General features: G+C 41.1%; 1 protein-coding gene across 1 annotated transcript in view; it reads right to left on the minus strand.

Moving 5' to 3' along the window:
• Positions 1-4,122: 4,122 nt before the first annotated feature.
• LGI2 (leucine rich repeat LGI family member 2) overlaps positions 4,123-17,622 on the minus strand; it is a 28,090-nt gene continuing 14,590 nt past the window's right edge. Inside the window, exons 7-8 of the mRNA XM_090035712.1 lie at positions 9,914-10,078; positions 4,123-4,940 (exon numbers count right to left, since the gene is read on the minus strand). Of these exons, the coding sequence (XP_089891838.1) occupies positions 4,123-4,940; positions 9,914-10,078 (983 nt within the window). The remainder of the gene's footprint in view (positions 4,941-9,913; positions 10,079-17,622) is intronic.

The raw sequence follows: 17,622 nt of genomic DNA on the forward strand, positions 1-17,622 counted from the left end.
AGCATCCAGGTTACTTGTACTGATTACATCAGTCAAAATAACCCCTTGGTGTTTTCTGCTTTAGCTGCAGAAAAAACCTACCAAACCAAAACACCATCCCCTCAGAAAAACAAATAAACAAACTACCTGAAATTAGAGGTGGAAAAAATCTATTAGATCATCTAGTCCATCCCCTTGACAATAGAAGATAGTTCCCTATGAACTCTTGGTTTCTCCATTCTTGCTTTACATATTTTCAGTCCTAGTGTAGATGGGGCTAACAAGCCTCCCTTAAGACATCTCTTATGCAAAGTCAGTTGCATGCTTCTCAGCCCTGTGTATGCAAACAAAAGCACAAAACAAATCTTTATTTCAAGAGTGATTGTCATCAGTTGCTTGGAGGTCTCCCGTCCATGTTTTTTCTGGCACATGCTCAGTTCAGCCATTCAAACATCATTATTTGGGGTCTGTTGTACCCAGAGACACAATGGAGGGTTTGGTCTCAAGGTCTACAGTAGATGATGGTAGAAGGGAACAAAGAACTCTTTGGCTGATGTGAAGAGTCACACATAGGCTCTATTCCCACTAAAATCTGCAGAAACCCAACTTTTGGTTGGGAGTTTTCCTGTAAAATCTACCTCAGAGCATTATTTCCACAGCTTTTAGTGGATTATTCATCTTTCTGAGAAGAACAATCACCATTTTAACATACAATCAGAGTGCATCATTATTTATCTCATTAACTACTTTTATTAATATACTTAAAGAGTACATATATGTATTAGTAGCATAGATACTTCATTATCTCTTTACGAAAAAGAGTTATATATATATGCAGCCTCGAAATGCCTCCATTGTAGCTTGCATTCTGTATTAAATGTCCTTTTATATAAATTACTGCATTTACATAAGTTTATGCATTTTAATACATAAAAACTGTACCAAATGGCATGTTATCTTTTGTCACTGTCCTCCCCAATTTCTGATCATTGCAGTGAAATTATGGGGTGTGCATAGTTCATTTACTACTCCAAAACAAAGTTACATTAAAGAGTACAGGCTAATAAGATAACACAGCTACAGATAATACAATAGCTGCATTTGGCTAGAAAGAAGAAAACTTGCATTGTATTTTAACTAAGTTTTGCTCTTTATGTTTTAGATGCTTGATTACTTCACAATAACATTTAATGCCCTTTTTCCCCCTGCCCATTCTTTTTTAATGTCAGTTGTCATGATTGTGCTACAGAGCAGTACTTTTGGGTAGGGGTAATGGAGCTATGAATCATAAAGATCCTTTCCAGACATTGCCTTCATTTAATAAGGGGAGGCTTAATGTAACCCCCTTTCTTCAGCAACTGATTTTCTTTGACCTCCCTCCTAGTTGCTTTGATCTCATTACGTTGTTGGGCACTACTCAGCAGAAAAGTGAGGCTGCTTTCCAGCTATACACTTGCTGCAGAAGCTGTGAAAGGCTGCTGATCTCAGCGCTCTGACCAGCCAATCTATTCAGCAGAACATCAGTCCGCCTGCAGAATCTGTTTCCATCTGTTAACTTCTCAGGGCCCATGTAAATGAACTAGCTCCCAGTAGATAGCCTTGCCCTATTTATTGTGCCCAAGGCTGTAGAGTTTACTTTAACCAAACCTGAAAGCCAAGCCTCAAATATTTCCATTCCTGGCAAATTGTGATCCCTCCAAACATGCCATCCAGACAAACTCCCTCACACATTATCCTGTCTTTTGCATTCAGATCATTTGCTGATCTGGTTTTCTTATTGTTTTCAGTTTTTGTATTCTCTTCTCTGCTGAGTGATAGAGATTACAAATAATGAAGTTTGCTATTTATATTTCAACAGTGGCAAGATCCCTGAAAGAATTAGCACAGTGGGGATCCTCTTTGACCACAAACAAAAGTGTATTTACATGTTCACACTGGATACAGAGACAGGAGTAGTACAAAAATCTATTTTGAGAGATCCTGAGTTTAAAGAACCATCTCCCTGCTGGATGTATCCATATAGATAGTGCGTTAAGAGCCCAGACTTCATAAAGCAAAATAGAATAATGGTTGAAATCCAGTTGGCTGTCAGCCAGGTAGTTATCATATCTTAGTCACATGGGACTCATTAGCTTAATCCCAGGAGGGCTATTAAGAAAACCAACTACAAAAAATCTAGCCTTCAGAATCTAAGGTTCCCATCATACAAGATGACAAACATCCTCAATTAAATCATTGATTGAAATCCCTGGGAATTGAGAGTTTTAGCACCCTTCAGGGGAGCTCAGGATTGGCTCCCTTAAAGTCTCAAGAGGTTTTGTATTTATTTAAAATATAACAAGGGATAATTGAATACATGGAAAAATATTCTAAACTGAAATTTACCAATTAAATACAATTAGCTATATTTTGGCAGGACAGGAATGTCCTTGTTCTTACTAGGTTAGAAAATATTTGATTAAAACAATTATTTGCAAGTTCCAATGTGGATTATTATTTCAAAGAGAGATGTTTTCATGTGTTTGCATCATCCTCTCCAAGAGTTTTGTTCACATGCTGGGCATGTGTTGTATGCCAAGAAGAGACAGGTAGAGTTGTAATAACTGAAATTTAGGTTCCATCACTGCAAAGAGACCGTGATAATCTTGCTTATGAACAGATATTGACAGTTTAATTTGTTCTGCTTACTTTACAAAGCTTTATAAATCAGACAGGGAGAGAGTGCAGCAGAAACAGTTTCATAATGAAATGGTAATCCAGTATGAAAATGTAATGAACCAGATTCTACTGGGGAATCAGAGGAGGGCTCTGTGATAATAAAACTTGTCTCATACACATGCTAAGAGCAGCCATCCAGCAAAAGACTCTGTTCACCTGACTGTGCACCGTTCCTCTTCCTCATTCTGAAAGAGTTTCTGTGCATGATGGAACTGACCCATTTGTGATGAATGAATGCTATAGTGTGCCTTCTGCTTAAACACTTTGAAAAGACTGCTGAACATGTTTTAGTCTCATGAGTAAATGCTTAATCCACTAAAGTTCGTATAGTTTGGCATCCTTAAAGCCTTTTGTCAGCTGCAAAGCATCAGTGCTGACCTGAAGCAGTCACAGCTCCTTTCATGTCAATGGGGTTTGTTAGAGCAATGGAGAATTTAGCCCACTGAAGAATCTGTGAGATGTGCTGGAAGGAGAATTCTGTGGAACGAAGTTCTCTGTGTTTGCACAGAAGAGCTGCAGCACCAAGGCAGACTTTCCTGTGCCTGGTGACCCAGAGTATGTTTCAATCTCATTTAAACAGGACCCCCACTAAGGGTGAGAACAGTTCAATTTCTGTACTCATTAAAATACTGGCCACTGGACAGAGATTGTCAGTAAGGGTGTGAACTAGTGCCAGTTGTGCGTACTTGTTTAAAAAATTATATCTAGACTAAGACCAACTCAGTTCAGCTCATCCACGAAACTGCTAACAGCCATTTTCAGTCACTTTTGTCCCAAAGTTGTGTTCTAGAGGTGAATGTCCATCCATTACCTGCAGGAGCATTTTTTTAAAATCCACATGTGCTCTTTAAAATAAACAGAAAAATGTCAAATAATTTTAATGATTTTACTTATCATCAATAGGCCATAAACCAGGTCCTTGATTTTATTATAAAGCACAAACAGAGATGCTGGACACCAATCTCAAGAAACCAAACATTTCTGAATGTGATGGTAACTTACAAAATTCCTCAATGAATACAGTATTTAAGACTGAAGTAACTCCAGGTTACTGAGATTCTATTTTAAGAGGAAATAATTGTTTCTGGGTTTGACATTATTATTTTTCTCTTCTCTCTCAACTCTGAGATGTCTTGTCTAATCCAGTTTCCTGGGTAAAAGCCACATAGTTTTTTTGGATGTCAGAGTTGATCCTAAAGCACTACACTCTCCTCTGAGTAATTACAGATTTTAAAATGTCTTTAAAATGATAAAATGAACATGTCATGCAGTTAACCAAGTAAATGCAATCCCTGATTAATATGCAAGTTCTAAGATTCAGAAAACTTCCTACTAATTCCACAGATGCACCCTATTTGAGGAGATGAGTAATTGGTCTTTTTCTGTTTGCAATGTCATTGTATGCAAAAATTCTTCCAGCAGCCTTCATAAACTCAAGTCAACAATTATATGTTCAAATATCTGTGTGTTTCCTTTAAAACTGGAAGCAAAGAAAAAATCTCGCCGATCTGTTGACACAGCTGTGAAAGAACGAGGTGCCTGCACATAAATTTCTTTAAATAATCTAAAGAGCTTCTTCTCATTATCCCACTGATATATTTGGGAAAATGTGTAGTCGCTTCCCAGAGCTAGGTAGTGATTATTTTTAAAGGAGAAAGGCTGCAGTGTCATGGCTCCTCGAGATGGCAGAGCCTGTATCTCCACAAACTGCTTGCTATTCCATTTCATGACTCTGGAATCACCAATAAACCTTGTGAGTGTAATATACAGGGTATTTTCCATCTTAAAGCTCTTCACAGCCAAGACATCTTCCATGTTGGGTATTTCACCATGTGGGACAAACTTCTTTGTACTTTTGTTCCACTGTAGTATAATGGGAACCTGTGAGCGGCTAGATAGGATTAAATGAGATTTTCCATCTATATCAACAAATTCAGCATCTGTGTCCCTGAACCACTCATGCAGAGACTGGTAAGAGTAGAATCCTTTGTTGTTCCATTTATAAACAGTAGACAAGCCAGCTTTAGAGCTATCTGCTATGACAAAAAACCTTTCGCTGTCTATCTGAAACAGCTCAATATCATTTGGCTTGGAAATGCGAGAGACTTCAATGTCTTGGAATTTGACAAACTTTGTCCAGCTTTCGTCATACTTGTAAATGTGTGAGCCACCAAAAAGCTGTGCCACCACCACAAAGACCTGGTCATCAATCAGGATGGCTTTGCATCCCACTATGGATTGCCCTGTTGCTCAAAGAAAAAGCAAAAATGTTAGTACAATACAGTTCAACCATTCAAACAGAGAGAGAGATTTACCAAGTGCCCTTCCTTCCTCATCTCTCATTTTATTATCTTTCTGCTACTCATTTATCTTCCTGTTCTATTACATGGCAACATGCAGCAGTGCTTTCTTTTCAGACTGCATCAGGCATACTACATTTTTGCAGCAGCAACAGGAAAGGAAAATCTGCTTTGGATATTAAGCAACAGCAGGGTTCTGAAGAAATGCAAGTGATGTTTTCCTAAAATGCCCATTTATTTTTATCCCAAACTCTACTCCTTCCTCTGTCCAAACACCTTTCTAATACGCTCTTCCCCACAGTGTCTAACAAATTTATTAAGCCAGATCTTATAGCCCTAAAATATAAATGATCTAAACCAGTCAATTTATGGTGCAACAGAAAAATCATCCACTCAAGTGATGCTACGTTATTTCCTTTGGAAATATTGTGGGGACCTATTCAAACTGAACCAAGTGGAGTATAGCCTCTCTCTTCTTGTTCCAGGCAAGTCTGAGTGTTACTTCCATTAATGCCAATGGAAATATATACAAAATATTCGCAAACAAGAAGAGAAAGGCAAAATGATCTCTAAATGCTGAACTTGACTCTGTTTCTGTTCCTTTCATTAAAATGTTTCAGTCATTTTCCGTGAATCCAAATTTTAAGGACCTAGACACATCCTGTGTTATAGGATATCCTCACCTATAATGACAAGCATAGAAACAGTAGAGAGTACAGCAGAGGCAATACTGAGTATAAACTTCTAAAGAGTCCAAATATCTTAAATAGTTAAATTAAAGTCAAAATATTTAGGAATACAGTAATTGCCAGACTGGGCCATACTAATAAATGCTAAGGTGTAATACATAACATTAAGGTGGAGACCACCAAACTGATTTGTGGAAATGCTATACCTAGGGGGGAAAAAAGAATTTTGTCTATCACAGGGGTGGGCAAAATGGCGGATCCAGCCAGCAGCTAGACTCCATTTCCCAGCAGCCCCTGCCTGCATGGCTGGGGCTGGTCTCCATGGAGACCCTAGCCACAGCTGCCTGTGATAGCAAGGCTGGGGTTGCCATGGAGACTAGTCCCAGCCATGCTGGCAGGGCAGGTGGCAGGGCAGGGGCTGCTCTGGAGCTGCTAGGATCGTGCGGTGGGGACAGCTTGGTCAGGGCCAGGGCAGAGCCATGATCTGCAGCCTGCATGCTGTGGGGCGCAAGATTCTAACCAGAAAAAATCTGCAAGATCCCCGTGGCTCTGAAGCAGCCCCCCTGCCCTGCCACACACTCTGCCAGCACAGCTGGGGCCAGTCTCCATGACAACCCCAACACAGCTAATCACACAGCAGCTGTGACTGCGGTCTCTATGGAGACTGGCCCCAGCCATGTGGGCAGGGACTGCTGGTAAATGGAGTCTACTGTCAGCTATCTCCAGCCCATGGGCCCAACTTTGCCCGCCCCTGCTCTAGAATGAGAGTCAAATAAACCACATCCACATGGACTCCAGCAATGGCTTTGTGGACACTTGCTCACAAAACCCTTGAACTGTAATAAACCCTTCCACTGACACCCCACATGATATCCTTCTCATGGCTCTCTGGCTAAGTACAGACAGTTAAAAGTCCCAAGGCTGATTCAATCTTTGCAGGTTAGTTTAAGCTGCATAGATTTAACTGATAAGCAAGTGAACAGACATTCACTTTTGATTCTGGAAATGCAGCCACACACCTGCAGTGACTCAGACCAGAAGCTGGGGAGGGGCGGAGCACTAGAGCCTACCTCCCTGCTCAGCTGAAGCAGACAGCTTGGGCCAAAGCTAGCCTGTCCACCATTGGGGAGGGGGAGGGTGTTATGGGAGAGGTGCAAAGCATCCTGGGATGCTAGGGGACTACGAGTTAACTTGAATCTAGAGATCTGGGACAGAAATTCAATAAACCAATTTAACCTAAATCAGTTAAGTCTGATTATACATCTATCCAGGTTTATTTTCAATTGGTTTTGGCCATTTTGAAAGAGGTTTATGTGACTGAGCGTCTGTTATTTTACAGATTTTAATTGGTTTCTGATCACTTACACCAGTTTATGTGTAATTTCTGTCCTTAGCCCCAGAGGTCTGACAACATTTCATTATTCTTCTGGCAGTGTGATATTGAAACACGTATAACTGAGCATGCTATTCATATTTGCCCATGGCAGGTCTTCGGCTTTTCCTTCTTCTCCAAGTAGATAGATAGCTTTGTCTGAGGATCCTACTTCTCCCTGGCATCCCCACTTCCACAGACTGTGCAATATTTAATAGTAAGTAAATATGTTTTTTTCAAAAGTGATCTTTAAAAGTGCTAATAGCTACTAATGGGAGGTCCTGCATCCAAAAACATTTATAGTGCTCATGAAAGCCAAACAGTGTCTAAAACAGTTTACTTCAGGCTCAAGAAAAGGAGTTATCAAGTACCTTTGAGTGCAGACATATGTACATTTGGACCTGTTTCAAAAAAGCTATAGCTGTTTCATTCTAATAGTCACTTGTGGACATTTCAGGTATGGTACAAAAGTAGCAAGACTGTTCCAATTTTAACACTAGATGAAGCTGTACTGAAATTGGAGTAATTTTGCTACCTTTGTATCATTCCCTGGCTTGAAATGTTCCCATTTTGAAACAAGGGTACATGTGTCTATACTCAGAATGCTATAAAAACAGCCACAGACATGGAGGCAGTCACCAGAGGTGCTAGATGAGATATATGGCCAATCCAGGAATTTTCCTGGTGCCAGTACATGGGCTCAAATACGGGTTGAAAGCTGGTTATGCTGAAGGAATAAGCCAGCAGAGGCAATTGTGAATGTTATCTTGAGAGGAAGCAAAAGGATGGAGCTTCTTGGCACAGAACTCGCTGGAATGGCAGACTGCTGTTGTTTGTTTCCATTGTGTGTTAAGAAACAGAAAGTTAGGCACATTTTTGTAAGTAAAGAAGATTAAGCCATGAGTATACCTGACTTGTGGAAACAACCCTGAAAGGGCCTGAATTTTGACTAAATACTCAGGCAAACGCAGCAGCCTTTTAGGTTTTCATACCAGCTTCCCAGTCTTGGTGGATTACTAGGCACTGGAGTGTGCCAAACAGCCATTCCTGAAAAAGAGATGCTGCCTCCAGGCACATAAATTCATTAAATGAAGGCAGTTGACCCAGTGATCAAGAAAGCCTCTAAGGTATTCTCCCTCTGAGGTATTCTCTCATTTTTAACATTGTGAATTTGATATAGAAATCCTGCTTTGTGAAGGGTTAAAATATTCTTTAGACTGATACCCCTTTAGACTCTTTAGACTCCTTGTGCCTCTGCTTCTAATGCCATTTCTTTTTGCAAAAGACCATGCTGTCCCCTAAAAATGTAAGGTCAGCAAAATCACTTAGGTTCAACCCTGGTATCTTCCACAGCATGCTGCATAAAGCTACAAGATAGCTTTGAAAAGTCCTCCCTAAAGCACAGATATTTGCTATCCTTACATAAGGAAAACTCATTCAAATTTGGCAAAATGCTGCTCTCTTTACCCCATCAGTTTTAATGAGGTTGCACAGGGATAACAGAGAGTAGAGTCTGGTGCTCTGTGTTTATTTTGCATATGTAGTAATTTGTATATTTGAAGGCCTGAGAGATTTAACAAGCATGTGATGCTGACTTAACCCTAAGGTTTCTAGATGAGTGTACAAAGGAAAAGCCACATGGAACATGAAGGAGGTCAGTTTAGTCTCTAGGTAAAATTAATACTAGGAGGGAAGGCTTCCAGAATAGTAGTACTTTAATGAGTTAATGTTAACCCTGATAGTCTGCCTGCTGTGCAGCCTCAGCACTCTGTAGCATCTAGTACTGACTGCTACTGGAGACAGAATACTGAACTAAATGAACCTTGGACCTGATCTCCAGTGTGGTCCTGAACACAAGGCTCTGATCCTACACACTCCTGTGCATGGACAGTCCTAGTGCCCCACTTCAGAGGAACACCACTGGGAATGCCAGGTTCAGCTCTTGCACAGTAATTGAGAGGATCAGAATCCACACAAGTCTCCCCCAGTAGTAGGGTGACCATATGTCCCAGTTTAGCCAGGACAGTCCCAGACTTTGGAGGCCAGGCCAGGCCAGCTGGTTAAAATGAGCATCCCAGAAATACAGGGGTATGAGGTACAGTCCGGCAGGGAGGGAGAGTGGTATGGCATAGAGTGGCATGGTGCACCAGGTAGGTGGGCAGGCAGGCATCAGGCCACACCACCCCACCTCTGCATGTAGCAGCACCACTGACTTAGGAGAGTGGGGTGGGTAGGGGGAAGGAAATGGGACTGTGTCCCAGATGTCCCAGATTTCCTTATTGTCAGCTTACCCACTAGACTATTATTAGAGACAACAGCTAGCCTTCTTTGGGTTTTTACTGAAAGAGCATGCATTTCTAGGACGATACTACACTGAGCAGTCATTCTAATTGCATTATTGATGTGACTGTATTGCACCCTTTGCCTGAACCTGAAGGGACACTCTCAGGTTTGCCCCTATCCACCCATGACCACTCATGTGCACCAAACCCAGAAATACAACAGTGCAACTGCTCTGGGGGTGCCCTCTTGCACTTGGTCTCAGGATCCTTGCTGGAAGGCAGCCACTGAGAACATCCCCAGAGCAGCTCCACTGCCACATTTCTTTCTAGCTGTTATGCATGTGAATGGAAGTGGGTGGATGGGACACCCTTCCTGAGACATGCCAGAGACACAGTACAGATATAACCATCATTGACTTCAATGAAGACTCAATAATAATGAGGTAAGAGCTGAGAACAGCATCAGGTGGCCATTTCATTACGTAACACTGAACTTCCCAGGTGAGATTTTTCCTTCTCCCATTACACACTGACAGTCCCACAAGTTAACTAATAAATCAGACATGTGTATACCTGTGATGTTATCATAACTCCTGAAATTCATTTCAATGTGGTCCCATTCCAGTACCATGCAGTTCTCCATGTTAGGTTGGGCAATAGCTACATAGACATCATTCTTAGAGTTGAACGTATCCACTGAAACCGACTGGTAGGGCAAAATCTGATGAACAACAAAATCTAGAAACATATGTTAAAAAAGCATTATGATGAGTCCTCTGCATAATGCCCCACTGTTGATATTGCTGATTTTAAATTGGTAACACTGAAAATGGCTTTATTTTGAAATCCTCTGGCTCTTTCTAATCAAGAGTCATGTAGGGCATATCAGTGACAAATAGGCATGCAGCAACAGGAGACAGAGCTTCTGCTCTATGCAGCATAAATTGCTCTTGAGAAATACAGTACACAAGGGGTGCATCTACACATGTACTTTACTACTGAGGTCACTAATTAGCTCCACAGTGAAGTGTCACTTTTTACACATGCAACTGTATTAGGGTGCAGTAAATCAATTAACTCTACCATAAGATTGTACTGTCAGGGACAGCACTATCTTACAACAGAATCATTTACTGCACTGCAGTGCACATGTGGATGGTGACATGAGCTGTGGCAGAGCAGCCATGGGCTGACAGCAGGCTCCGAGATTCAGCCACACAGGTCCACAGTTTTGGCACTCATGCCCCAGCGAGTCCCTATGTTACCCATTGCCACTTCCTAGAGCCCAGGCATTGCCACTGCCTGGAGCCCAGGCTGACCCCACAAGGCTCCTGCCAGCTCAGGTCTGCTCCACCCTGGCTCAAAGTGCTCCTGTCCCAGGCACACATGTAGATGCTGTGCCCAGGAGCCATGTACTCTGGTGCAAACTGCTTCAGAGTTTATCATGTCACATTCACTGCATGTGTAGATGGACCAAGGAGACCAAGACAGGCCATTGTTGTTCGCTGCAAATTCTGCAAACTCTTTTTCCTGATACCTGTGAAATCAGATTACTGTCTTGCTTAGAAAGAAAGATGGATACCATGCGCTAGATGATTAAAAGAGTGTGTGAAATATTCATTCCATTAAGTCAGAAGAAATTTTACCACTGGTTCCAATGGAGTTAAGATTTCACACAAAGAAACAAGACTTTGTGCTCAGCTGTAACTTTAGATACACGGATACTTATTTGCTCTGTGTAGCATCTTGTTATTATGTAAATCTGAAGCAGGAGTTGAGCCCTTTGTCTGCATTTGCAACCTGTTATTTATTCAGCCTACTCATCTCTGCAATGGAAGCAGACAGAAAGTGAAATTCTTCTTAAGTCTATGTGAGGTTAAACCCATCTCATCTAGTCCATACCTGTGAAGGCGAGATTTTAATCAATAGAATACAAATAACATTTTAAAGGGGCACTTTTAAGTAGTGTAGCTTAATATTTGACCTACCTTGACATTGTTATATGGTGGAAAACTTATTCTAGATTCTAAGCCTAAGGTGTTCAAATCAGCCTAAGGGAGTTAGGGGACCACGTCCCCATAGGCTCTCTAAATTTCCTCTGAAAACTCTGCCTACATAAACATTTTATTCTAAAACAGGCCAGGTGAGTAGCTTGGAACTGACTGTATCTGTGGCAAAGCTGAAAGGGCTCAGGTCTGAATTTGATACCTATTATGATTCAGTAATAGTTTGGAGAGTCATAGAGTGCAATTTGTATGGAGGAACACCTTAGTGACAGCTGCTGGCTGATAAAGAGAAGTGTGAACAGAGCTTTGAAGGAAACTGTGGTGGTAAGTTATAAGACCTACAGACAAGGAGCAGGACAGTTATATGTAGACTCCTCCAGAAGGCTGAAGATTCATATAGACACAGAGATACCACTATGTACTAGACTACCTATTCTATATTGTACATACTAATTTGCTTAGTCAGGAAAGGCCGCTGCTAATGAACTTTGGTTAATTTTTAAATCAGGCCCTCACCCTGACCACTCCCCTCAACACCCGTTCTGTGCAGTTCAAAGCTAGGTAAAAGCATGACCTCTTCAGAGCGACCCTTAACTGTTTTCAAATTTTTGAGGTGTTTATACCCATGCTTGCATACAAGGATCACTTGGAGGGTAAACCAGATGGCTAAAATTAAATAAACAAAAAGTCCACCATCCCACAGCTAAAAAAGGAAAAAAGAGCCTCCTTTTTTCTGGGGACTACCAGAACTAAAGCATGGAGCTTTTTGGAAAGCTCTCCTGCATTATTTAAGTAGCAGATCCTGTTTCAAACAGAGTGAATTATCTTCAACTCCACTGGAAAAATGAAGACTGGAGAAAATTGTAGCAAAGTACATGGAGATAAACAAATACATAAATCATAAAAATTCAGTTCAGGATGGAACAGTAACTCTAGTCTTATCAATTTTCAAAATAGGCTTACCAATTATCAAAATATATGAAAAATGTATAATTGAAAATGTGAAAGAGAATTTATCAAAAATCTATCACTGACAATGAAAGGTTCTGAGGTCTGTCTTGACCTCAGAACCATATTGAAACAGCATCAAGTCAAGTATCTGAAGCTGGTAAATTAAGTCAGATAACATGGTCCCCAGCTTATTCAGCAATTATACAGAGCTAACCAAGGTATTTTGATTCACAGCTGACACAAAGTTCCCTTTGTTACTGGATCAGTAATAGTGAAAATCCTACCAATCATATTTTCATTGAAATCAGTAGATAAATAGCATTAAAAGATAAAATGAGTTGACATAATACTTTTACTGCATATTGAAAATATTAGACTATGGGACACTGTACTTCATATAGAGTTAAACTGTAAATAAATGCCAACAAGTCAAGTATATCCCTAAATTTACACAAGATGGGCCTGTTTTACATTGACTGCTCTAGCACTGTACAGTGGTTTCCAAACTGTGTTCTGCAGAACATTGCAGTTTCCCAACAGGTTATCAGGGGTTCCTTAAAGAGATTGATGGTAATGGTGAAGTGGGCTTTGAGGCAATGTATTGCCATTGTTGGGCTGGGCTGCCAAGCCCTGCATCAGCTCACAGGATAAGGGTAGGGATTGTGTGGCAGAAGAAGTGATTTGAAAGGTTTATGCAACTCTAAGAAGTTTGAAAACCACTGGTTTAAGAGAGCCATAAAGTGGAAGAACAAGAACACACTCCTGAAAATGCACTAAATTAAATCACCTTAATTAAATCACATTAAACTTCTGTATGGACACGCTCAATCACAATTAAAATAGCCTTAATTTGCGTTAGCCTTAGATTCACATGTTTAATTAATTTGGATTAACTTTCCTGAGTGGCCCTGTGTAGGCAAGCCTTTAAGAATTGCACAGAAAAGCAGATGTAAAAGCTGTTCTGCTACGCTTTGCTAAAGGTTTATCTACATGGGGAATTTACTGCAAGGTAAGTTTGTGCATGACTTCATGGTGCTGTAACTATTCAGCACTGACTCCCCATGTGAATACTTGCAGTAAATATAATTTAAATTACTCCTGAGTGGTATTCTGGAGTGGCAATGCTTTGGAATAAGCTGTCTTATCTTTACTATACTTGAAGAGTGTTTACACAGGGATGCAGTGCAGATTAGCTATTTTGTGAAAAATCATACCCTAACATACTTGGCAGTAACTTCCCCATGAAGACATGCCCTAAGAGTACCTTTTCCATACAATTTGGAAGTGGACTAAACACAATTTACTCAGTGTGAAACAAGTATGTTCACACAGGATTAGTTTGGAATGGGTGCTGCATTTTAATTTCACATCTTCTCTAATTTGCAATAGTTAGTCCTAGGTATATAGCCATATTTACCTGGGACAGATGTTCAAAAAGCCTGAGCCTGAATTGATTCAATCTTTGCATACTTGCCTAGGTCTAGCTTGCCTAGGTTAAACCAGTTTGCAGGTGTACAGACATTCTCTCGGAACTGAGGAAATGCAGGCACATGCCTGCAGTGGCTCAGGCTAGAAGCTGGGGGACTGTAGAGCAGCCCTCCCTTCCTTCCCACACTGCTGAGTTGAGGCGGGGGGCATGGCCAGGCCCTGGCAGGATGCTCTGATTAGGGAGAGGTTTAAACCCCAACCTGCCTGCACAGTCCCAGGCTTTTCCCTGCTCACTGCTTAAGGGGTGGGCGTGTTGCCATACCCCGGCCCCCAGCTAGCACTCTGAGGCAAAGTTGGGGTGTGGAATGCATACATCTGTTGATGATACTGAGCTTTTCAATCTCTCTCTCCCTGCTTCCTTATACAGTCTGCAGCAAACCTAGCACACAAGGGAGCCATCAGGGAGCTGATAACACAGCATTTAGCAACCCCTTAAGAAAAGAAAAGCCTCTCTCATTGGTTCAAGCTCTTCTTAAACAGCTTTTTCCAAGGAAGGAACAGAGGGACGTTACCAGCTGACCTGTTGATTAGCTCCGAAAAGCCCTAAGGGGACACTGTCCTGTCTGCCTTTGTCCTGTCCCAGTGAAATTGGAGACACCTTTCAGCTTTAGCTAGCATACCACAGGCTGGCTATGGTCCATGGGGCTGGGGTCCATGCTGTGGAAGATGGGGGCAGGGGAAGGGGAAGGAATCCCTGCTTGAGCAGCAAGTGGTGAGGGGGTGAGGCAGAGGGAAGCCAAACAGACCCTGCTATGCCTACAGTCTCCGCCGGTGCTCTGGGTAGGGAGCAGAGGGGCAGAGCCAGCCACGGTCTCTGCAGCAGACAGCCCAGCCCAACCAAGGGCTGCAAAGCATCCGAGATGCTGGGGGACTCTGGTTCAACTTAAACCTGGAAAAGGTCTGGGACAGACATTGAATAAACCAGTTTGACCCAAGTCAGTTAAGTCTGATACTATTTTCAACCAGATTTATCTTAAACCAGTTTCAGCCATTTTGAAACTGGTTTATCTGCACTGAATTTATGTTCTGTTACAGGTTTAAATCAGTTTCTGATCATTTAAACCAGTTTATGTATAACTTCTGTCCCTAGCCATTAAGAGCTATATACATTGCCAGACTTACACCTATTTTAAGACTCATTTATGCTGTTGGAGCAGTGTAAAATGGTTTGAGTAACCATGAGAATCAGGCCCTATAAAAATAGACTTTTACAAAATCTGGAAGCAGTTTTTTAAAAAGAAACAAACATTGACTGAAAACAAAAATGAAACTGTTTCTTCTGCTTTAATTGTCCTCACTGTGAGAAATGCAAAAAAAACAAAACGCAAACAAGAGAAAAAATACTTATTAAATTTCTTACTATTTTAATCATCTGACATAGTAGGAAGTGTGTTATTGAATTGTATAACATCTCACTACTGTTTTCATTGCATCAGTATAGCAAGTTAGCCACTGTGGTGCAAATCCTACCAAGCAAATTCTTAATGCTATCAAAGGTGTTTTGTGAGTTACCCATATTATATCTGTAATGTTTAGCATAGATCATTGAAATGCAGGAATCACTGAAGATTTTGATAAACCAGGCATGATAAAGAGGGAAAAGTGATGTTGAAGATTAATGTGACCAATTCTGAAACTGATGTGGACAGGATAAAGAAAGGAACAAACAGCAGAATCATCATCAGCAAGTAGGAAGGGAGAATAATACCCTAAATACTTATGGTTTATACTGCTTTACACCTTCAAAACAGCATACTCACATTAGTTAGCAAATTAGTTAATCCTCAAAGAACAAGTGTGGGTACATTCATTCCAACTTAACTTTTCTATCATTACATTCCCTATCTGTGAAGTGACCTGTCTGATGCCACACACAGAAAATAGTGGAGCCAGGAGGAAAACTCAAAAAAGTACCAGCATTTGGCTCTGCACTCAAAGCAGGAGGCTGTCTCAGAGACAGCACACTCCCTGAAGAAACAGATTTATCTCCCATTACTGGGATAAAAACTGTACCTTGCCAAACACGTGTTAAGGCCCTCCACCACAGCTCTGCCTCTTCAGCATTTTGCACTTGTACTGTTATTAAAAATTAAAGCATTGTCATGGAGTTAACCCAAGACAAAATTAAGTGGTTCACAGTATGGCATCCATGGATATTCTCCTATATTAGACTTACTTATCTCGTTTTGTTGCTAGTGTGAAGCTGTGTTCTCCTATCTCTATGTGTTATAGGATTTTCTATAATGCAATTCTGATGTATCTTTATATTTCAGCTTAGGTTGTGTTAGTAAGGCAGTGATTACTTTGAACCCCTCATGGTTCACACTTAGAAGAGTCAGTGGCTGAGAATTAGAATTTGACCTGGTTTGTGTTTTGGTCATATGGTGCTAAGAGGCCCAGAAGCCTGGGTCTGGCCAGACAATGATATATTTACATTTTAAGAAGCCTAACGCCTAGCTGGATCAGTTTAGGTTAGAGATCAGAAGGCAATATTTTACAGTTAGGGTGGCCAAAATCTGGAACCAACTTCCCAGGAAAGTAGTCCTCGCCCCTACCTTGGGCAAATTCAAGAGGAGATTGGATGATCACCTGTCTGGGGTCTTGTGAACCCAGCATTCATACCTGCCTGTGGCAGGGGGTCAGGCTAGATGATCTGTTCAGGTCTCTCCTGACCCTAACAACTATGAAACTATGAAACCTTGTCTGCCTATATCCTTAGACCAACATGGCTAAAACCTATACCTCTGGCATAGTGTGAGCCACCTAGAAATGACAGGGTGATATATGTTAATAACCATACTGGCAAAGGTGCTTAATCCATGCTAAAAAATATGGCTTGGTTTTTAGTCTTGCCAGGTACAAAGGAGAGGCAGAGTCCCCCAGCCCAGGAGGCTAGGTAAGACAAACTGAGAGGGGAATGCAGGAGGCCCTGATGGAAAGGATCAAAGCCACAGATTGCAATTAGACTCTTAAAGCTGGCTAAGGACTGCATCTTTGGATTTAAGGTGTAGGGTAAGAACAGGTCAATGTATTTTCTTTTACTTGTTTACTCATAAATCTCTCTGTTTACTCATAAATTTCTGCTTGTAACATATGGTTACTGGTTTCTTATGCTTCATGTTTTATAATAAAACACTTTCTTGCCTGTGGAAAGAGTAACTTCTGGGCAAGTTATATTCCAGGCTAACCTTCTCCATAGAGAGGGGGACCTATATTTTTTTTCTCTCGTACCCTAAAAGTTGGGGCCACTTGAGGCCAGCAGAGGTCCCTTATTGCAGCTGCAGAGCCCATGTTAAAGGTATAGGAACTGAGGTGCAGGGGTATTAAGGATATGGAGATGTATTAGGACAACCTCAGTCTCTTCCTTGAAGCAAATGGCAGCTCAGTAAGAAGGAATTTGAGGGCCCTGGGGATCCCCCATGGATGGGTTTGTGACAAGCATATTGTTTATGAAGCCCACATTGGTGAGATGATATGCTTGTTCTTTGATCATATCAACTAGCAATGAAATGGCTTGAGGTCTGACAGTGCTCCATACTATATATAGACTATATAGTGTCTATGTACTACATAGTCCCAGTGTTTCTCTGATTACAGTAGTAGCTTGTCAGTAAAGTTTCTAGGGTATGCTAATACAGAAAATATAGAGGCTACTTCCACAAACATCTGAGACAGAACAACATGTTTCTAATGTAAACTCCAGGGTGTATGAGGTCATATTTATCCCTAATAAGGAAGCATTGCAGGTTGATGGGTTTTGTACAGTTCACGGCCATGTAAATCTCTTCTGTTTTTGACATTGTTTTGCCTATATAAGGGATTATCATTTTCCACATA

This window comes from Crocodylus siamensis, chromosome 2, assembly GCF_052110815.1.
Source record: "Crocodylus siamensis isolate JL-2025a chromosome 2, ASM5211081v1, whole genome shotgun sequence".
Taxonomy (NCBI): Eukaryota; Metazoa; Chordata; order Crocodylia; family Crocodylidae; genus Crocodylus; species Crocodylus siamensis.